General features: G+C 39.3%; 1 protein-coding gene across 4 annotated transcripts in view; it reads left to right on the top strand.

Moving 5' to 3' along the window:
• Positions 1-23,668, top strand: part of ncanb (neurocan b) — a 292,758-nt gene that overhangs the window by 229,574 nt on the left and 39,516 nt on the right. For all 4 annotated transcript variants that reach the window (XM_073937755.1, XM_073937754.1, XM_073937756.1 and 1 more), the window contains one exon: positions 13,667-13,780. In XM_073937755.1, coding sequence (XP_073793856.1) covers positions 13,667-13,780 — 114 coding nt within the window. The remainder of the gene's footprint in view (positions 1-13,666; positions 13,781-23,668) is intronic.

Genomic DNA, 23,668 nt, shown 5'->3' with positions numbered 1-23,668 from the left:
CAAACCTTCAAACTGGTCTGACTCGGGTTGCTATATCTTTTCCGACTGATCCGACTTTCGGTTTTCCGAAAAACGACCCGGAAAATTCCCAAAATTCCCATTGACTTAACATTGGGTCAAACTTTGTGACCTCATAACTCTGCATCAGACTGTCCTACAGACTTCTAACTGGGCTCATTTAACTCAGTCTAGCCAGCAGCCAATAACTTATGACCTTTAAACTTACTAGCCACTCCCTAGCAACCACTTTTGGCACCCTAGCAACTGTCCCATAGACTTCCATTTTAAAAGACTGCCATTGACTTAACATTGAGTCAACCTTTGTGAGCTCATAACTCTGCATCAGACTGTCCTACAGACTAGAGTCAGGCCTCATTCAACTCAGTCTAGTCAGCAGCCAATCACTGATGACCTTTAGACTTACTAGCCACTCCCTAGCAACCACTTATGGCACGCTAGCAACTGTCCCGTAGACTTCCATTACAAAAGACTCTCATTAACTTAACATGGGATCAAACTTTGTGAGCTCATAACTCTGCATCAGACTGTCATAGAGACTAATGGCTGAGCTCATTTAACTCAGTCTAGCCAGCAGCCAATCAGTGATGGCCTTTTAACTTTCTAGCCACACCCCTAACTACCACATACTGCACCCTAGCAACTGTCCTATAGAATGTAATTAGCTGTGCTATCAAATGCTTATAATTCTAACATGCTGATGACATGCCAATCATGCTAGCAACATGCTACTCATATGCTAATCATGCTAATGATATGCTAACTCATACTGGAAACATGCTAATGACATGCTAATTTGTACTAGAATCATGCTAGTAACATGCTAATTCATACTAGACTCATGTTAATAACTGGCCTACATGCATATCTTTGCATAGCAGTGTCCTATTGACTTGGGGGATGGCTCATCTGACTCAGACAACCAATGAGCATCTCAATATGATAATAAAGCTCACAAGCCACGCCCCCAAATTGATTCCATAGACTTCCATTAAAATAGGCCAAGATGCATATCTTTGCATAGCAGTGTCATAGAGACATGGGGGTTGGTTCATTCGACTAAGACAACCAACCACATTCAAGTTCACTCTGTAACCTCGCCCATAGCAACAAAACAGAGTAAACTAGCAACCATTCATCAACAGCTATATCTCAGCATCAGAACATCGTAGAGACTTGGAGATTGGCTCGTTTGACTCATGCTAGCAAACGGAACTTCATATATGCTACACATGCTAGCAGTGACTAGCTACATGCTAATATTGACTAGCCAAGTACTGTAACTTGCTAGAAATGCTTACTAAGTATAAATGTTTTATCAAGCATGTATGTGAGGCTTGCCTAGTAACCAACCAGGGTACCCTAGCAACTGCCTAGCAACCACCCAAATTACCCTAGCAACCACCTAGCAACGGCCTAGTAATGCCTTAGTAAGGGCCTAGCGACCACTCAGAACACCCTAGCAACTGCCTAGCAACGCCTTAGCAACCACCTAGCAACCACTCAGGACACCCTAGCAACCACCTGGCAACACCTTAGCAACCACCTAGCAACCACTCAGGACACCCTAGCAACCACCTAGCAACGCCTTAGCAACCACTCAGAATACCCTAGCAACCATCTAGCAACCACTTAGGACACCTTAGCAACCACCTAGCAACACCTTAGCAACCACCTAGCAACCACTCAGAACACCCTAGCAACCGCCTAGCAACACCTTAGCAACCGCCTAGCAACCACTTAGGACACCCTAGCAACCGCCTAGCAACACCTTAGCAACCACCTAGCAACCACTCAGAACACCCTAGCAACCGCCTAGCAATACCTTAGCAACCACCTAGCAACCACTCAGGACACCCTAGCAACCACCTAGCAACACCTTAGCAACCACCTAGCAACCACTCAGGACACCCTAGCAACCACCTAACAACTCCTTAGCAACCACTCAGAATACCCTAGCAACCACCTAGCAACCACTTAGGACACCTTAGCAACCACCTAGCAACACCTTAGCAACCACTCAGAACACCCTAGCAACCGCCTAGCAACACCTTAGCAACCACCTAGCAACCACTCAGAATACCCTAGCGACCACCTTGCAACACCTTAGTAACCACTTAGCAACTAGTCAGAACACCTTAGCAACTGCCTAGCACCACCTTAGCAACCACCTAGCAACCACTCAAAACACCCTAGCAACCGTCTAGCAACACCTTAGCAACCACCTAGCAACTAGTCAGACCACCTTAGCAACTGCCCTGCACCACCTTAGCAACCACCTAGCAACCACTTAAAACACCCTAGCAACCGCCTAGTAAAATGCTAATTCATGCTAGAATCATGCTAACATGTTAATTCATGCTAGAATCATGCTAGTAACATGCTATTTTATGCTAGAATTATGCTAACAACATGCTAATTCATGCTAGAATCATGCTAGCAACATGCTAATTCATGCTAGAATCATGCTAGTAACATGCTAATGTATGCTAGAATTATGCTAACAACATGCTAATTCATGCTAGAATCATGCTAGTAACATGCTAATTCATGCTAGAATCATGCTAACAACATGCTAATTCATGTAAGAATCATGCTACTAACATACTAATTCATGCTAGAATTATCCTAGTAGCATGCTAATTCATGCTAGAATCATGCTAGTAACATGCTAATTCATGCTAGAATCATGCTAACAACATGCTAATTCATGCTAGAATCATGCTAGTAACATGCTAATTCATGCTAGAATCATGCTAACAACATGCTAATTCATGTAAGAATCATGCTAGTAACATGCTAATTCGTGCTAGTAATATGTTAACTCAAGCTAAAATCATACTAACATTCTATTTACACTTTAAAACCACTTCAAACTTTCAGATTCGGCTTTTCAAGCCACCATAAAGTTTGTCCTCAAACTTTAATATCTAGTTCTTCTTCTTCTTTCTTCTGAGACTAATTTTAAAGTCTATCTCCTCCTAACCCTTTCAAGCTTCATACCTCAAACTTTCGTCAAACCTTCAAACTGGTCTGACTCGGGTTGCTATATCTTTTCCGACTGATCCGACTTTCGGTTTTCCGAAAAACGACCCGGAAAATTCCCAAAATTCCCATTGACTTAACATTGGGTCAAACTTTGTGACCTCATAACTCTGCATCAGACGTTCCTACAGACTTCTAACTGGGCTCATTTAACTCAGTCTAGCCAGCAGCCAATAACTGATGACCTTTAAACTTACTAGCCACTCCCTAGCAACCACTTTTGGCACCCTAGCAACTGTCCCATAGACTTCCATTGTAAAAGACTGCCATTGACTTAACATTGAGTCAACCTTTGTGAGCTCATAACTCTGCATCAGACTGTCCTACAGACTAGAGTCAGGCCTCATTCAACTCAGTCTAGTCAGCAGCCAATCACTGATGACCTTTAGACTTACTAGCCACTCCCTAGCAACCACTTATGGCACCCTAGCAACTGTCCCGTAGACTTCCATTCAAAAGACTCTCATTGACTTAACATGGGATCAAACTTTGTGAGCTCATAACTCTGCATCAGACTGTCATAGAGACTAATGGCTGAGCTCAATTAACTCAGTCTAGCCAGCAGCCAATCACTGATGGCCTTTTAACTTTCTAGCCACACCCCTAACTACCACATACTGCACCCTAGCAACTGTCCCGTAGACTTCCATTACAAAAGACTCTCATTGACTTAACATGGGATCAAACTTTGTGACCTCATAACTCTGCATCAGACTGTCATAGAGACTAATGGCTGAGCTCATTTAACTCAGTCTAGCCAGCAGCCAATCACTGATGGCCTTTTAACTTTCTAGCCACACCCCTAACTACCACATACTGCACCCTAGCAACTGTCCTATAGAATGTAATTAGCTGTGCTATCAAATGCTTACATGCATATCTTTGCATAGCAGTGTCCTATTGACTTGGGGGATGGCTCATCTGACTCAGACAACCAATGAGCATCTCAATATGATAATAAAGCTCACAAGCCACGCCCCCAAATTGATTCCATAGACTTCCATTAAAATAGGCCAAGATGCATATCTTTGCATAGCAGTGTCATAGAGACACGGGGGTTGGTTCATTAGACTAAGACAACCAACCACATTCAAGTTAACTCTGTAACCTCGCCCATAGCAACAAAACAGAGTACCCTAGCAACCATTCATCAACAGCTATATCTCAGCATCAGAACATCGTAGAGACTTGGAGATTGGCTCGTTTGACTCATGCTAGCAAACGAAACTTCCTATATGCTACACATGCTAGCAGTGACTAGCTACATGCTAATATTGACTAGCCAAGTACTGTAACTTGCTAGAAATGCTTACTAAGTATAAATGTTTTATCAAGCATGTATGTGAGGCTTGCCTAGTAACCAACCAGGGTACCCTAGCAACTGCCTAGCAACCACCCAAATTACCCTAGCAACCGCCTAGCAACCACCTAGCAACGGCCTAGTAATGCCTTAGTAAGGGCCTAGCGACCACTCAGGACACCCTAGCAACCGCTTAGCAACCACTCAGAATACCTTAGCAACCACCTAGCAACACCTTAGCAACCACCTAGCAACCACTTGGGACACCTTAGCAACCACCTAGCAACACCTTAGCAACCACCTAGCAACCACTCAGAACACCCTAGCAACTGCCTAGCAACGCCTTAGCAACCACCTAGCAACCACTCAGGACACCCTAGCAACCACCTAGCAACACCTTAGCAACCACCTAGCAACCACACAGGACACCCTAGCAACCACCTAGCAACGCCTTAGCAACCACTCAGAACACCCTAGCAACCATCTAGCAACCACTTAGGACACCTTAGCAACCACCTAGCAACACCTTAGCAACCACTCAGAACACCCTAGCAACCGCCTAGCAACACCTTAGCAACCACCTAGCAACCACTTAGGACACCCTAGCAACCGCCTAGCAACACCTTAGCAACCACCTAGCAACACCTTAGCAACCACCTAGCAACCACTCAGGACACCTTAGCAACCACCTAGCAACACCTTAGCAACCACCTAGCAACCACTCAGAACACCCTAGCAACCGCCTAGCAACACCTTAGCAACCACCTAGCAACCACTCAGGACACCTTAGCAACCACCTAGCAACACCTTAGCAACCACCTAGCAACCACTCAGAACACCCTAGCAACCGCCTAGCAACACCCTAGCAACCACCTAGCAACGCCTTAGCAACCACTCAGAATACCCTAGCAACCACCTAGCAACCACTTAGGACACCTTAGCAACCACCTAGCAACACCTTAGCAACCACTCAGAACACCCTAGCAACCGCCTAGCAACACCTTAGCAACCACCTAGCAACCACTCAGAATACCCTAGCGACCACCTTGCAACACCTTAGTAACCACTTAGCAACTAGTCAGAACACCTTAGCAACTGCCTAGCACCACCTTAGCAACCACCTAGCAACCCCTCAAAACACCCTAGCAACCGTCTAGCAACACCCTAGCAACCACCAAGCAAATAGTCAGACCACCTTAGCAACTGCCTTGCACCACCTTAGCAACCACCTAGCAACCACTTAAAACACCCTAGCAACCGCCTAGTAAAATGCTAATTCATGCTAGAATCATGCTAACAACATGCTAATTCATGCTAGAATCATGCTAGTAACATGCTAATTTATGCTAGATGTATGCAAACAACATGCTAATTCATGCTAGAATCATGCTAGTAACATGCTAATTCATGCTAGAATCATGCTAACAACATGCTAATTCATGTAAGAATCATGCTACTAACATGCTAATTCATGCTAGAATTATCCTAGTAGCATGCTAATTCATGCTAGAATCATGCTAGTAACATGCTAATTCATGCTAGAATCACGCTTACAACATGCTAATTCATGCTAGAATCATGCTAGTAACATGCTAATTCATGCTAGAATCATGCTAACAACATGCTAATTCATGTAAGAATCATGCTACTAACATGCTAATTCATGCTAGTAATATGTTAACTCAAGCTAAAATCATACTAACATTCTATTTACACTTTAAAACCACTTCAAACTTTCAGATTCGGCTTTTCAAGCCACCATAAAGTTTGTCCTCAAACTTTAATATCTAGTTGATTTTTCTATTGTTACTCTTTCTGACATCATACTTGAATGCCTTTTTTCTATTATTCTTTCAATCACTCATGTCATAGTTTTATCTATCATTCTATTTATCATTCTATCCACCATTCGTTTGATCACTTTATCTGTCACACTGTCCAACCAGGGTTTCAGCAGGGACTTAAAAAAGCTTTTAAAAAAAATTGAAAATCGTAATTTTAGTGTGCTTTTACATCTGTGGTTTGGTTCATTTGGTCCAAACCAAGGGCAACAAACGATACATAGTAGCATTGTTCTGCCGTCTTTGGGTCCTTTTCACACCACACTGATTGCTTTGGTCCAGACCAGTTAAAAAGAACCAAAATACAGTCATGTGACAAAATCCACATCACTCATTGGCCAAATGTTATTAAACATATTTCCTAAACTGCTTTTCGATTGGTCAGAATTATCGTGCGGGAAAATGCCAATGGCTGCCTAATGCACAGCACATCGGACTACGGCAGCTGGATTAGTCGAAAAGGTGCAGTACTTTTTGCGGTTGGGTCTGTTAGGATCATGTTCTCACCACAAAATAACCGCTCCAGGGTTCATTTAAAAGCATGCTGAGATCTCCTTGATGCTTTTTTGGTCCTCTTTTGGTGAGCACTGAAGTATGATTGATGCATTCACATCTTCAACCGAACTTAATAAGGCAGGTATGAAACACTCTTAATCTAGCTATCTTTCCATCTGTCTATCTACAGTATTTGTCTGTTTATCTGTTTACTATTCTGTTGGTCAATCTGTTCTTATAAACTCCTAACTTCTTCACTTTGAAAGAAGTTGCCTGAGAGAAAGTGTGAGTCAAAACAGGAAAGTTTCCAACAGATTACATAAAAATTTGTGTGAAAGAAATGCTGATATACTACATTATTCCATATTGTGGAAGAATTTTAGAGTCGTCACCTTCCCTGAAGTGCTTTCTAAGTTGGTATAAAGCAGCGAAGGCAACAGTTCAGCGTCTGCATACAAGGACGGGATGGAAGAAATGCTTTTTTGAGCCAAAAAAAAAAGCTCAGAGGAGCAAACAAACCCGAGGACAGAGAAGTGCTGCTTCCCGGACAGCTGATGCATTGCAGATCGGCCACTGTCAAATCTGTTCGCATTTTCAATCATCATTATTTGAAGCCGGAAGCATAAAATATCCTCCCAGAGAAGTTGTGGACAGAGTCCTTGCTTTGTGGTATTGATCTTTCTCTTCTCGGGAACGTTATTAGATTCTGATCCCGTGAAAAAGCGCTGGATGGATCATTTGGCCGTGAAATAGTTGATTGCATTTGAGCTCTCATTTATAAGGGAAGAGAGGACTGTTTACATTTTATTTGGCACGTCATTTACAAATGGCCCAGCAGCGGCTGAAATTGAAAACATAAATCTGGTCAACACCGAACTAAGCATCTTCCCTGAGGCTCTTGGAAAACGCTGGAAAGCCAATGTCAGGAGGGACAGGGTTGACTGACTTAGGCTGCCCTCAGCTGAATCGGACAATGTTTTCAGCACAAAACACTGGCCTTGTTTGTCTCGTGCGGCTTCTCTGCATTTTCTGGCCAGCTCTCAGGACACTTGTTTTACAAAAGCACTTGCCAAAATGCTATTCGTCTCCAGAGAAAAGGCAGAGATCCCCCATCCAGTGAGTGAGTCTAGAGGAGCCATTCAAGCGTGAGGCAGGTGGTGTGAATGTCCCAGCGGCCCATTTCATGTTTACTGCATTTACTTTAAGTTAAAGGCATATGAGCACCCTTTTTGGTTCATTTTGTAGTCATTTACATTGTGCAGCTTGATCATTTCTTTTTGACAATCAGAGTGATTGCAAACATTTGCCATAGTAGAAATCTTAGAAAAGTTTAAGGGCTCTATTTTGACGATCCATGCGCAAGTGCAAAGCGCAGGGCGCAAACGAATTCAGGGCGTGTTAGAATCCACTTTTGCTAATATAAGGACGGAAAAATCCGCTTTGCGCCATGGCGCATGGTCTAAAAGGGTTGAGCTTATTTTCTTAATGAGTTATAGGTGTTTTTTGAGAATAAACCAATAAGAGTCTCATCTCCCATTCCCTGTAAGAGTCATTTGTGTCGTGCCATAGCACATTTGCTTTTTACATGATGACTTTGTAAGTGGACAAACTGAGCAATTCACTAGCAAGAAAACAGTTAAACAGAGCATCTGCAGCATGAGAATGAGAGATAAGGCCACTCATTATCTACTTTCACTTTCGCGGATAGGGAAACCTTTTACGCACAGACATGAATTAGCCTATAATTAATAAATTTTGTTTGTTACGCGCAAATATTTGTTTCAAAACTATTTCTAAATTCAGTTTTAATTTCTAGCAAACGAATAAATGAACAATAATAACGAAGTGTGGTCCAAAAACTGAGTGATATCCAAATACACATGCTGTGCCCCAGTCTGAAACCTGGCAGGTGGGCCAATCTAAGCTTGTTTTTAATAAAACAAATATAAATATGCATATAATAAATAATACTGCTGAAAATAATGACATTATACAAAAGCAAATTGTCACAAATAAACTGAATAAGCCCCCGAGATGAAGAAGGCATGAAAGTATGGTTTTTATATTTATGTAGGCTAGGATATAATATGTTTTGTAATATTTTAATCCTTTATATTTATATCCTATATATATCCTTATTATATCCTATATATATATATATATATATATATATATATATATATATATATATATATATATATATATATATATATATATCCTTAATATTTGAGTTCTTTTTCATATGTAAAGATATTTGCGTGTTGCTCTACATCTTGTGTGTATTAAGCAATGTGTAAGCGAGGCACACAACTAACACACTCTGCACTGGACAATAGACCGACTTTGTTCTGGTCTATTGAAAAATCTATTATAGTTTCTCAAAATAGCAACGCGCCAGCAATGCGCCTCAGAACGCCTTCCTTTTTAGACCAGAACGCCAATGGGCGCACATATGAGCGCAAATGTATTTGCTATTTAAACAGCGTGGCGCAAAACGTCAAAACGACTCTTGAGCCAAACTGAAACTAGCAAACAATAATTGCATCGCGTCTTGTGCCTTATTTCGTCTGGTGTATGATAGCACCCTAAGGATTTAAATGACTTGATTTGTGTTCATTAACATTTGCATGAAAAATAATTATAGTAGTTTAGTAGGAGTCAGACTCCTGATACATTGAAACAAACAGGTTCATAAGGGTAATTCATTCAAATTTCAGGCTCTGCATGTTGTATGTTTCTGATTGATTGAACCAAACTGATTCTTATGAGTCATTTGTTTTAAAACCAGGCTGGTCGTGATGTATGTTTCTGATTGATTGAACCAAACTGGTTCATATGAGTCATTTGTTCTAAAATCAGGCTAGTCATGTTGTATGTTTTTGAATGATTGAACCAAACTGGTTCATATGAGTTATTTGTTCTAGAATCCAGCTAGTCTTGCTGTGTTTATAATTGATTGAAACAAACTGGTTCATAAGAGTCATTTGTTCTAGAATCAGACTAGTCGTGCTGTATGTTTCTATTTCATTGAAACAAACTGATTCATATGAGTCATTTGTTCTAAAATCAGGCTAGTCTTGCTGTATGTTTCTGATACATTAAAACAAACCGATTCATAAGTCACTTTTCATACAATCAGGCTAGACGTGCTGTACGTTTCTGATTCTTTAAAACAACATGATAAATTGAAAATATCTAATATTAACTGATCTGTTAATTTTTCAAATTCAAATGGCATCTTGTTTATTTTTGCCTATTCCAGAATCATACTGCATTTGCCACATGGTCTGTTTTTCACACACTGAAACAAACTAGTGAATGAGAATCATTTTAGAATTGAATTACAGATATACTGTATGCACAACAATGCACGATTAGTCACAAAAATTAAACTACACTTCATATTTGATTATAGAGAATAAATAGGAGAATAAGTAAAATTTTTCTTTAGGACTTTATGAGATAATAGTTATTTAAATAAGTGTTTATTTAGGACTTGAAACACAATATTTACAAAAGAACTGTCTTGTGAAAGTCACTCATTCTAGAGACCGTCTGGTTGTGATGTTTGTTTTCAATTTGGTTTATAAATTTCATTTGCTTTATGAAATGCTTTACACATTTTTTACAGTCTGCGTTGTACATTTCTGATACACTGACAAAAATCTCTCATAAAAAAGAAAATTGAATTAATGCCTAAATTGTACTATAGTGTTGTGTGAATGTAATAATGAGAACAAGTCTGACTCTGTTTTCCGCCTTTCGTGATCCCAGGATTGGCAGTCTAGACATGCCAAGTCTCTCCCTGCTTGAAATCATCTGACCCTTTGACTCTGTGATAGCGCAACCACTGCGTCGCTTTGATTCAGCGGAGCTCCGCTTTCATCCCAGCATGTTTCTTCTGCCTCTAAACCTCATTAATCCAGGCATGGGTGTGTTATACTCCAGGCAAAGTGGAGCTGATCCAGCCGCCCTCTGCCTTTGCCCTCTCTGGAGCCCAGGAGATGCACTCAGATGGTTTGTAGGCTAGAGGCTCTCGTTTGCCAGCTGTGTCTTAATTGATTTTGCCCTCGAGCTCGGGATGAGCAGAAGAAATGTTTGCAGGCAGGTGGACTATTGGATTTAAAGTATGTGTGTGCATTTCTCCATGCACCCCACTGACCCAGCTCTGATTTTATGCGTGGCTGTGTTTATGTGCATGTGCGTGTGTGTGTGTGTGTGTACGGATAAGAGTTTCAGAAGCTTTTAAAATGGAAATTTTGTTTCAAGGCTCAAAAATGTTCACTTTCTATATTTAGAGGTATCTGTACGTCTGCTTACCGCCAAAGGGTTTTAAAAGTATGCTTGCTTATTTATTTATTCAGAGTTGGAGCTAAAGGTATGGTATATTTTATTGTCCTGTTCAAAGGAAACTTTTAATAACTTCAATAACTTAAATACTTTTCAAAGATTTATGCATACAGACATAAATCCATCTATCTATGCATCCATCTATCCATTTTCTCTTTTGGCTGGGGATGTACCTGTCATTATATGTCAGTTTTTTTTAGATTTACATAAATATCATGAATGTATCACATAAAATAGCATTTTTAAAAACATTTAAGATGTAATGCAGCTTATTTGGCACCAAAAAGTAGTTGGGTTTCATAAAATGAAACACTGAGCTGCAGAGATAACTAATAAAAAGCTTCTGTCTGGGTCATTATGCAATTTGCACACTGCTTTTTCTCCGTTAACTTTTATGGTGCATTAACTTGCCAAATGACATTACGAAATGTCAAGTTTACCATCACAGCTGTCATGCTGGGATATCTGGAGGGATGCCAGCGGTATTCATGCAGATGTGCTTTGTTTGGTAAACTAATGGAGGCCAGACAGTAGGAGCTGTGCGGGTAAACCCCACGCACCTTTGAATCCTTAATGGATTTGAAAACCACTAGGAATAGGGTGAATAAAACAGGTGGATTAAATTGGTGCCATGACCCGGATAAGAGTGAGGTTTAAAGTTTAAAATGTAATCAAGGACATCTAGAAAGAATTGTGCAGGTAAATCCTTGATAAAAACTGGAAGAGAAGCCAGTTTGAATCTTGCTTGGAATAGTGAAAGTAAAATTGAAGTGATTAAATTGGTGCCGTGACCCGGATGAGAGTTTGATTTAGAGAGGTTAATGTAATCAAGCCCAGCTAGTCACAACTGTGCAGGTAAATCCTAAATAAAAACTTCCAGAAGAGCCAATCAGAATCTTACTTGGAATGGTAAAACTGTACTGGTACTATAGTAGTTTCATTGGTGCCGCGACCCGGATGAGAGTGAGGTTTAGAGTGGTATATGTAATCATGGACATAGTAGTAATAGTAAGAATTGTGTGGTTAAATCCTTGATAAAAAGCTGGCAGAGAAGACAGTTTGAATCTCATCTAAAATGGTGAAAGTAAAACTGTACTGGTTATATTGGTGCTGTGACCCAGATAAGAGTGAGGTTTAGAGTTTAGAATGTAATCAAAGCCATCTAGTAAGTATTGTGGGGGGGGGGGGGTGGGATCCTTGATAAAACTGAAAAAAAAAACAGTTTGAATCTTACTTGGAATGGTAAAAATAAAACTGTAGTGGTTATACTGGTGCCATAACCCAGATGAGAGTGTGATTTAGACTGGTGAATGTAATCAAGGCTAGATATTCAGAACTGTGCAGGTAAATCCTCAGTAAAAACTCCCAGAGAAACCAATCAAAATCCTTCTTGGAATTGTGAAAGTAAAACTGTACTGGTAACATTGGTGCCGTGGCCAAGATGAGTGTGGTTTAGAGTGGTAAACGTAATCAAGGCCATCTAGTAAGAATTGTGTGGGTAAATCCTTGATAAAAACTAGCAGAGAAGTAAGTTTGAATCTTACTTGGAACGGTGAATGTAAAACTGTACTGTTTACATTGGTGCCGTGACCCGGATGAGAGTGAGGTTTACAGTGGTAGATGTAATCAAGGACAACTAGTAAGAACAGTTCAGGTAAATCCTCAAAAAAAACTGCCAAAGAAGCCAATGTGAATCTTGGAGCGATGAAAGTAGAAATGTACTGGTTACGCTGGGGCCGTGATCCGGATGGGAGTGACCTCAAAGGGCACACTCGAGGGGTAGACTGATGCTCCTGTGGTATTTTTTTAACATCCTTGTTAGTGAGAGTAAACTTCAAAAGGCAAACTAGCAACTGAATAGAAGCTGCTGTCTGCAGCATTTCTTGTTTTCACACCTGCTTCCAATGCTGTTAGTTTAAGTAGAACTGGAGTGATTACACTAGTACTGGGACCCATATTGGAGTAAACATCACTCACCTGGCCTCATGAGGTGTACTACTAAGTGACGCTGGATGCTGTGGTCTGCAGTGTCTTTGTTAGTGCATGCCATGCCTGAAACACTGGTTTGGAATCTTGTCTGGAATCTTGTCCAAGTACAACAGGAGGGATTATAGTACAAAAAAGCAATGAAAAATGTGTAAATTCATTTGAACAAATGCCAGAGACAATATACATAACACATGTATGTTCAGCTCCTAAAGTAACAGCAGGAAGGCACAGCAACAACATTTTCATCATATTTGCTTGACTAATTCCCCCTTGCATATACAAAGATTTTATATTTTCAGCTGGTTCACTTTCATTCGTTTCCCTTTTTTTTTTGCACAAATGTGTTTGTAAGATCAGTCCAGGTCATTATAATAGTGATTTCAGTCCAGGCGTTGCAGTAGTTCATTGCCGAAATGCCAGCAAGACATTTTACCTCAGTAATTGGAAATATAGCAATGTTAGGACATATGTTAGTTTGGAAATAGAAAAATAATGAGAACAAAATCGCAACATTCTACTGTGTCATTTTGAGGCACCTGCGGTACTTTCTCAGCTCTAATGAAAAAACTCCAAGCCAATGTTTTGTTTCTGAAATTAATACTCTTTCTGGGTTTGTTTGTTCTCACAGATATTGATGATTGTCAGTCGAATCCATGTCAGAATGGAGGAACCTGCATTGACGAGATCAACTCTTTTGTGTGTCTGTGTTTGCCCAGTTATGGAGGAGCCACTTGTGAGAAAGGTAATGCAATAACACATGCACACTTATGGCCTAATGAAGTAATAATTAGAACATTTTGAAAGTGGGAAAAATCCTGATTATGATCTGGTATAAACAACATTCTTATTAATAATTCTCAGACATGTTTCTATAGTCTTTTGTATCACCTTGTCAAGTACACCCAGTAAGTTGCGAAAATTATTAGCGATGCTCGAATCAGGATTTTTGGAGCCGATACAAAGTATGATACTTAAGTGGAGATCTCTTCTTTTCTTAGAGAATAAATGAAGGATGTTGCATATAATCCTTTGAAAATGTCTCTTATAAACATTTAGTGTAGACATGTCATGGTCAGAAGAAGCTTTACAAGCTTTACAAGAAGAAGCTTTAGCTTGGAAACATTGCAAATGATGGAAGAGGAATTCCTCAATGCAGAAGAAGTTTGGAGTGCATATTACATACATAGAAAGTTAAAATGCATCTTACTCTGCTTGTACACCTATAAACGAACACTTGCAATTGGCTCATGTATTTGGCCAGATCAGCGAGTACCGCTTGAGTCATAAAATGTGATTATCGGCTGAAACCGATCTCTGACCGATTGATCGGAGCATCCCTAATAATGACTGATGAGAAAGTACATTTTTTATTTATTGTTTTGAATTTAAGTCGTTTGGATGTTTATAGTATCATTAGGAACAATAATGATGTATTGTTATGTGGGAATAAACAAATCAACAACACATAAATACATTTTTTTTGTGCAGTTTCATAGGAAATTTGATCGGTTAATTGTGTAGTTCAGATCTCACTTTACAAAAAAATATTCAGCATATTTCATCAAATCAATAAACTAGGGCTGCACGATATTTGAAAAAATTGATATTGTGATGTTTTGTTTTTCCGCGAGATATATTGCGATTTGAAAAGTTTTTCACCATTTCATTCATATAGGGTGCTTTCACATCTGTGGTTTGGTTCATTTGGTCTGGACCAAGGGCAACAAATAATACATTGTAGCATTTTTCTGTCGTCTTTGGGTCCTTTTCACACCACACTAATTGCTTTGGTCCGAACCAAAATGCAGTCATTTGAAAAAATCCACATCACTCATTGGCCAGAGGTTATTAAATGTCTTTCCTAAACTGCTTTTCGATTGGTCAGAATTATCATGCAGGAAAATACCAATGGATCTCTCGCAATTAAACAAACCTGCAGACACAAAATGTCACTTTATACTATGGAGGGACGACTGCACTGGCTGATTGTATCCCTGGTCATAGTATACAATATAGTTATGTATACATCACTTTAGACCATTTTAAGAATGAAGCGCAGCTGTGCCTGGAAAACAATGTTTTAATGCATTGCAAACAGCGAAGGCACATCGCAAGTCACTTCAGGAGGAGGCGTGAATTCATTTAGCTAAACTGCGACATGGTCATCTTCCAGAAATGTTACCAATGATCCATCAGGTAATGCTTTTCCCTCTCATTTTAAAATTCTTGGTAAAGCACTGTAAACAAATAATTTTCCATCTACATTTCATAATGCACAGCACATCGAACTACGGCAGCAGGATTAGTCCATAAAGGCACAGTACTTTTTGTGGTTGGGTCTGTTTTAGTTCAGATCATGTTCTCACCACAAACAAACTGCTCCTCTTAAAGGAGGTCTTGGTATGCTTTTTTGGTCTGCTTTTGGTGCACGATTGCTACATTCACATCTGCCCAAACAAACCGCACCGAGGTGAAAAACAAACTCTAGTGCAATTCAACTGAACTAAATAAGCTAGGTGTGAAAACACCCTTTTTGGCATGACAGATAAATTGGGATGATAATTTTCATGCAGTGCATTAACACTATCTATCACACTATCTATCTGAACTTTTAACAGGGCACTCCCTTTCACATGATCTCCGTTCCCCTAACTCTGGTCTTTTAACAGTCCCCTCCACTTGTATGCGCTCTATGGGTGACCAGTACGTGGATGGGAGACCACATGGAAAAACTAGGTTGCTGTTACAAGTGGGGTTAGTGAGGCCAGTAGCGGGTGCTCAACCTGTGGTCTGTGTGAGTCCTAATGCCCCAGTATATGAAGGGGACATTATACTGTCAATGAGCGCTGTCTTTTGAATGAGACGTTAAACCAAGGTCCTGACTCTCTGTGGTCATTAAAAATCCTATGGCACTTCTCTGGAAGATTAGAGGTGTAACGCATTACCGGGCTTTCTCTTCGCCGGGCTCCGAGGCTCTGAAGCTCTCTTCTCTTTGACAATAGACAGGCTGAATCTTTTACATTGTTTAAATCATCCTTGAAACACACTACTCGCCTATTTATGAGGTGTGCACTCTTGGTTTGTTTTTTGTTTCTAGATATTTGAATATTTTTTTTCTATTTTGAATGTTTTATATTGAATGATTCGATTTCACTGTTACTCTAAACTGTTTCATATCTGTATATTTTTTGGGGTAAAGCACTTTGAGAACTAAGTTTTAAAGGCATTTATATATATATATATATATATATATATATATATATATATATATATATATATATATATATATATATATATATATAAATATATATATATATATATATATATATATATATATATATATATATATATATATATATATATATAAATAAATTTATTATTATTATTATTATAAATCATAAACAATTACAAGCATACATAAATACAACAGTACAAAGATAAAAGTGCTTTATGGTTTTCTGGAGAGTCTAACATCATTCAGGTACAGAAATTGAACAATCAAACATAAAATAACATGGTCTTCATTGTATAAATTATTTTAAAATGATAAAAATATCTTTAATTTTCAATAAATGATCTAATCATGTGACTATTGCTAATACACACGTTGCGATATCACTGCTCAAATCATATTTTGTGCAGCCCTAAAATAAGTTGTATATTTATATGGTATTTTTTTATGTATGATTTGAATGAAAGCATCCAGACAGTAGTAGCTGCAGACAGCCTGTCAAACTAAACCCACTACAGCAGTACTGAGAGGCAACACATTTAATCCTGGTGTAATCTACAACAGAGTCACACGTCCACAGCATGTAGGCTTTCTGCTGCCTCAATGTGTTTGCTGTACCGTCCCATGGCCTTACAAGTGACCTTTCAGCTGCAAGGCAATGAAGCATGGGCGGTCAATCCTGTCCTAGTCAAGAAGAGAGAAAGTGAGACAGAGAGGGAGACACAAGTGAGAAGATGCAGGAAGCTGTGCGAGGGATGTGGTCGGACCTAGCGAACGCTCTGCTGGAGCGAAACGCACCTTCGCCCGAATCCTCCCCTCCAAATGCAGTGAGTGAGGGGAAGCCCTCCCATCATATACACACTTTATGTCTGGTAAAGTGAGCCGCAGGAGTGGGAGCGGTAGACTGGAACAGAATCATTGATTCGCTTCTGCTCATGAAAGGCACTTCATTTTTGGCTGAACTATTCTTTTTACTATGCATCGGTGTTAGGGCTGGGTCAATAAATTGATGCATTCCACCGACTATTATCCAAAGTTAAACAATTATTTACTCCCAGATCCCTTGAAATGGCTGTTCATGTGTACGTCACATTACAGTTAGATTACTGCAACTCTTTATGTTGTGAAATATCTAAATCTCAAATCACTTGGCTTCAGCTTGTTCAGAACGCAGCACCTAGACTCCTCGTAAAATTGCCATTCCCATGCACACATCACCCCAGTTCTTAGATATCTTAAATGGCTGCCAGTTGGTTATACTTTTTGTTTTTAAACCAAACTACTCTTCACAACCAAACTACTGTCTATTTATTCAAACGTCCTCAATGCTACACTCCAGGCAGAGGTCTAAGATTGGGAGATCTGGAAGCCTTACTGGTTGTCCCCCACTGCTCAATCGTCATTTTCTTTGATGTTTATTTTAAAATGTTGCTGCAGTAAAGCATTTTGGTCAGCTCTATAAATAAATTGACCTTGCGATGACCAAATTGACCATTGTGAAACAAGAAATGATTACATCCATTCGGAAATTTTCTGAATGCATTTGCATGAATGAATTTCTCCATGGTGAGTGACAAATACTGTGTAAAATAGTACTAATGCTCGTTTGTTCACAATTCGCATGTGTGCATCTGAAGTTTCAGTTTCCTATTACGGAAGGAGAAAACAGACTACTGCCACCTGCAGATGCGGAAAGATACATCCTCTTGCACAGACACAGAACCTGCAATCTCCTTTCAAGTTGCCTTGAACCGGGCCAAAGCATGCTTGTCCCCCCTACCGTCTTGCCGACGGCCCGCACTCACATTACATTCGGGCCTGGGCATGCTTACGTCATCGATGATGCACTGTTCAGTAAGAAGCGCTCTTGCTGGAGATTTCTTTAGTTATATTGTTTTAGTTGTTGGGACGCAGTGACACGCAGTCAAATAGCCGAAAAAATATTTAGCCACTTTTAGCGCTCATAAACAATCATAAAGTCCTGGTGCTGCAGAAATTAGGAGGTTTGCTGATGGTGTAGCTGTCGTGCAGTGAGGGCTTTGCATCTTTAATAAACTACGACAGTTTGAAAGAATAATTAATAAATAATTACGTAAGAGTAATTAATAAATCCATATGAAACAGTCCCTTCAAAGTCACGTCTCGCTTTCACCTTCGGCACGTTTTGCACTCACACTACAAGTGAACCGCGCTCTGGCACACCTCTTCCAACCGGGCCAGGACTGGCTAAATGAACCATGCCTGAGCCCGATTCAGAGCACTCATAGTTCTCAAAAGATCCGAGAAATGGACCTGGGCATGGTTCGGATAGCATAGTGTGAGTACACCCTCAGTTGGCTGCTGCCCTTTGGTGTGTTCATGGACCGATGCGAGATGAAAACAGAGGGGTTTCATCATCACTTCTTGTTTGTCATCAGCTTGGTGTGTCCTAACCATTAACAGTGTATGGTTAAAAACTACCTGAGAGTGACATCTGCTGTTAAGTACTAGCTGAGAGCACCATCTACTGTTACAAACTACCTGAGAGGGCAATCTGCTAGCTAGACTTGCCAACTGCTGTTAAAAAAAGCTCAGATCCAATTCCAGAGAGAATCGCAATGTATTTCAAAAATCCAAGAATCGATCCATGAATCACTGATTTATCGTCCCAGCCATAATCAATGTGTCTGTAGTGTTTCATTTTGATATGATTTTGAATCAGTACTTCATTAAAGGCTTGATTCCAATTGATCTGATGTGGTATTGGGATTAGAGAGCGTGATAGCTTGGTTTCTAATAGTAAAAACACATTAGTTTAAACTAGTCATAAAAATATAAACATGGAAAGTAACAATACTGACCATTAGCTTGATAGATTGTAACATTTTTAAAAGTGCTTACCTGGCACTAGTGGGCCCACACATAAAATCCCACACATTATTGCACCACCAGTACCTGGGACTGTTGATACAGAGCCGGATGCATCCATGCTTTCGAGTTGGTTTTGCCAATTTCAGATCAAAAATCAAAAGCAGAAATCAAGGCTTATTAACTTTTTTTCTTAAATACTTAATATCTAGTTTTTGTACATTATGTACAATTACAAGATAATGATTTTCTCTAAAGATATATATTTTATTTATATCTTCCCCCCCCCCCCCCCAAAAAAAAATATACTCAAAAGTACTTGAGGGTTGCATATGTACCTTGTCTTGTCTTCTGTTCGACATTTAGTTTATTCCTCACCTGGAATGGCAGTTTTAAATTACACCTCGAGAGGAACAATCTGGATGTTTTTGTGCGAGAACAGTGGTTAATGTACAAGCGCACACACCCCTTCAATAAGAATGATCAAAGAGGCGCTGAAGCCCATGTCAGGTTAATTTGTTTGCTCGCCCAGTCTCTGGTGTAATGTGATTCAAAGACTGTCTGTTCTCATCACAACCACATCAGTCCTTTGAAGCTCACCTGCCTCTACCAGAAACCTCCAGTTTCCATGGCGACCACTACCGATGTCAATACACCTACAGCACCACCAAACCGGACAGGTTCAGAGGGCAGCTGTTCGATACACAGCCTAATGTGTGTATTAACAAACCCACTGGGCCAATTAAAACGTTATACTAATTGCAACTCTTACGCTCAAACTGGGGTAAAAGTGTTTGAACACACTAATAGCCTTTCATAGAGATCCCTAATGTGTTTGTGGATACCATTGTCTATAATGCCGCAATGTTTCAATGTAGATTTTAGCAGCTGTATAGTATGTTGCCTCGAAAGCTTCCCTGCTGTTTATTCTCTGAATCTCCCTGAGGAGTGTGTGTACTTGGCCATTTCTGCTCCATTGGCTTTCTTAACCTGAGTATTATGTTGCAGGTCAATTAGAGCTGTGCACAAAGTCGAGATGCCAGAAATGCTTGGTAACCTTGGATATTTATACATGTATTTTAAATGCTACTGCCTGAGCTTCATGATACTGTAAACTTGCTTCATATTTTAGAAGGTTGGGGCGTCACGATGGTGCAGGGAGTAGCACGATCGCCTCACAGCAAGAAGGTCACTGGTTCGAGCTCAGTTGACATTTCTGTGTGGAGTTTGCATGTTCTCCCCGTGTTTGCATGGGTTTCCTCCGGGTGCTCCAGTTTCCCCCACAAGTCCAAAGACATGCAGTATAGGTGAATTGGGTGAGCTAAATTTCCAGTAGTGTATGTGTGTGAATTAGTGTGTATGGGTGCTTCCCAGTGATGGGTTGCGGCTGGAAGGGCATCCGCTGTGTAAACATATGCTGGATAAGTTGGCGGTTCATTCCGCTGTGCCTAATAATAAAGGGACTAAGCTAAAAAGAAATTGAATGAATAAATTAAAATTAATTGGAAATTGGTGGAGAATGTGGGCATTTGATATGTGGATCAATTTCTCACAATGTTTTGAACCAAATGAATGCCTAATTCTTTGGAGAAAAAAATTTAAATTAAAAAAAAAAATAAAAAAAAAAAAATAAATAAATATATATATATATATATATATATATATATATATATATATATATATATATATATATACACATCTACAGTATATTATGCTATTAATTTAAATATTTGTTTGATTTTTTGGAAAAAGAAAAAAAAGAAGAAAAAAAAAACACTGTGCCACCGTGCCACCCGTTTAAACAACATCCACACACACTTTAGGAAACAATGCTAAATAAAACTACATGAGCTCAAAAAAAAAGCACTTTTGTTTTTGTTGTTCAGGAAGCCAAAACTTTTTTTTAGTATATAGTTACTATTTAAACATACCTTGAATAATACGGATTTGGTTTTCATTAGTTTTTTGTGGTTGTTGCTGTTCTTGCTGTATGCTATCAGACCCCCTAGCAATTCTGCAATTGCTGACTCCAACGCAAAATTGATTTCAAATGCTCCAGTGAGTAAAATCTGAGAAAGTGAAAGTAAGATCGTGTATGAAATTAAGAGTTATACAACCTTCCTTTGTCTTAATCCCTACCGTTTTAGATTTTGCCTTGACAAGAGACCCAAAATAAAGAAGCTTTATTTTTATGATTTGCATCATTTTCATTGTGTCTGATTGCACACTTTATATGGTATACAGTAAAAACAATGGGGTGCCGCAAAAAAAACATAAAATAACGGGCATTAATTACAGAAATTTACAGTAAAGTAATGGATGTTAAAATACAGAAATTTCCTTAAATTTAAATTTATTGTAAATTTCTCTAACATCTGTTATTTTATATATTTTGTATATTAACGTTTTTTTTTACACCATATACTACCTCATATCGTAAATAAGATATCATATATATATATATATATACATCATATATATATAATTTTTTAAATATTTATTTTATTTAATCGCAAAATTGTGTGCAAATTTTTGGGAATTACCACCACAGTCATATATATTACAAAAAAATCTGAAAAAAAAAATCGTGAAAAACTAGACGGTCTGTCCTATATAGTGATTTTTGATCAATAAAAACAGCAGCCGTAATTCAAACATATGGTTAAACTCAAAGAAACAGAGGGGAAAAAAATGCATAAACATACATGGCATGCTTCAAATGTTCTTTATTCTTTGCGTGAAGCAAATCATTTGCGACTTGAATAAAAAGCTGATTAGCGTGTGACATGCTTAATTAATCCCAGTGCTGCAGAACGCACTTCAAAACGTATTTCATGCTACTTGCGTATGTTAATATCGTGCTCTTGTTCATTCTATATCTTCTCTTTTTTAAATCCCAATCCATAACGCAAATATTTGTTCAGAGAGAACAGAAAGTGCCTTTGGATAAAGGTGCACAATCCCGAGTGAGGATAAAAGGACATTAAAGCAGCTCGTGGCTCGCCGAGTCACATTTTAAACCACTGCACACACACACACACTCACAATTTCTGCAGATATTTCTTATTTCCCGGTCATAATTTAGTGAGTGCAAGCAATTCCCTCTCTATCTGCCTGACTGTGAAGTATTAGTTAAGTCAAATGTGTGGGGAAGATTTATGAGCTGGAGTCATGCCTGATGCTTATTAACTTAGGACCATCACAAAATCATTTCACTGTCGGAGTCGGAGTTTGTCCTCAGTATAGTGTGATGACATAAACATACCAGCCAGCGTTGTGCTTTGCACACAGGCTTACTGTTAATTATTTAAGAGTTCACAATTGAGTTCTAGGGTCAGAGTTTTGTTTTTGTTGATGTCTATTTGTAGCCAGCCTAGGGAAAGGGATGGTTCTTTTTTTAAAATACAGAATTTCTGTGACATTTCAAGCAATATTTTAGCTGAAATAGATTGTCAGAGGGTTGTCATAACCAAAAAAAGTACATTTTAAAAGTCATGAATAACGACTATAGCCAAAATAGCATTCATTTTTAACATGGGTCGCTTTTGGTGCTTCACACCTTTTTATTGGTCATTTTTTGTTTCCAAGGTCCAAGATGTAGAATAAAGGTTACTTGTAAAATTCTCTATTCTCTATTTAAAAACAATACAGTAGCAAAAGATTACTTCACTTACGTCAGATTGTATATTTTCTAGCACAGCTAGATGTTGAACTTTATTGAAAACTATTTGTTAGCATTGACCAAAATTTATTAACTGAAATCACACCGATGCGACAGCCACGATTCGACTTAAAGATCTTAAAAATTTTCCGAATGGGTTATTTTCCGTTTATGATGGCAATGCACTCAATATAGGACAAATGAGCTCATGTAAGTGACACATTCTGGAGCTTTGTCTTTGAGGGGTGGGTCTCTTTACAGCCTGCGCGTAGACGCATAGCCCTCGCCGGGGCCATTGCCGACACTGACGCGCACCTTTAAAAAAATATATAACTACACGTCTCAAAGATGCGTTGCACAAGCTCTGTGATCCGTCAGCTTGGTAGCACTGATGAGTGTGGGTGGGACTGAGAGTTGCACGAACCTGTTGGAGAAAGTGTTTACAAGTGTAGAGTTTTGTTTTGTGTTTACCTTATGATTAAAGTTGTTGCACGTCTGCCAGTTCCAGCCTCAAAATGAGCGAGATTTAGCTACTTCTACAATAAGGTAGAGTTCAGATGAAACAAAACACCACCGAAGAAACTCCACACAGTAGAACATAAAAACCTCACTGCCAGCTAGCATTTCGGAAGTGCTATTGCAGAGCAACACAAACAGCATGCAGTAGAATAAATGCACGACAATGCGAAGGGAGGCATCGATCACTCGACGCAGAAGTATAAAAGCCACATTGGTTAATATGCAAGTGGAGCAGGACGGCATCAAACAAAATACGGTGGAGATAGAAGGGGCTCTGAACTGGACGAATTTACAACTCGTAGAGGTTACAAAGTGTGAAGATTTGCGCGCCGAAGATAAATCTCTCTGGGCCAAACTAAACAACCTGGAAG

This window comes from Danio rerio, chromosome 22 (genome assembly GCF_049306965.1).
Source record: "Danio rerio strain Tuebingen ecotype United States chromosome 22, GRCz12tu, whole genome shotgun sequence".
Taxonomy (NCBI): Eukaryota; Metazoa; Chordata; class Actinopteri; order Cypriniformes; family Danionidae; genus Danio; species Danio rerio.
This window is presented reverse-complemented; position numbering and strand designations above follow the sequence as displayed.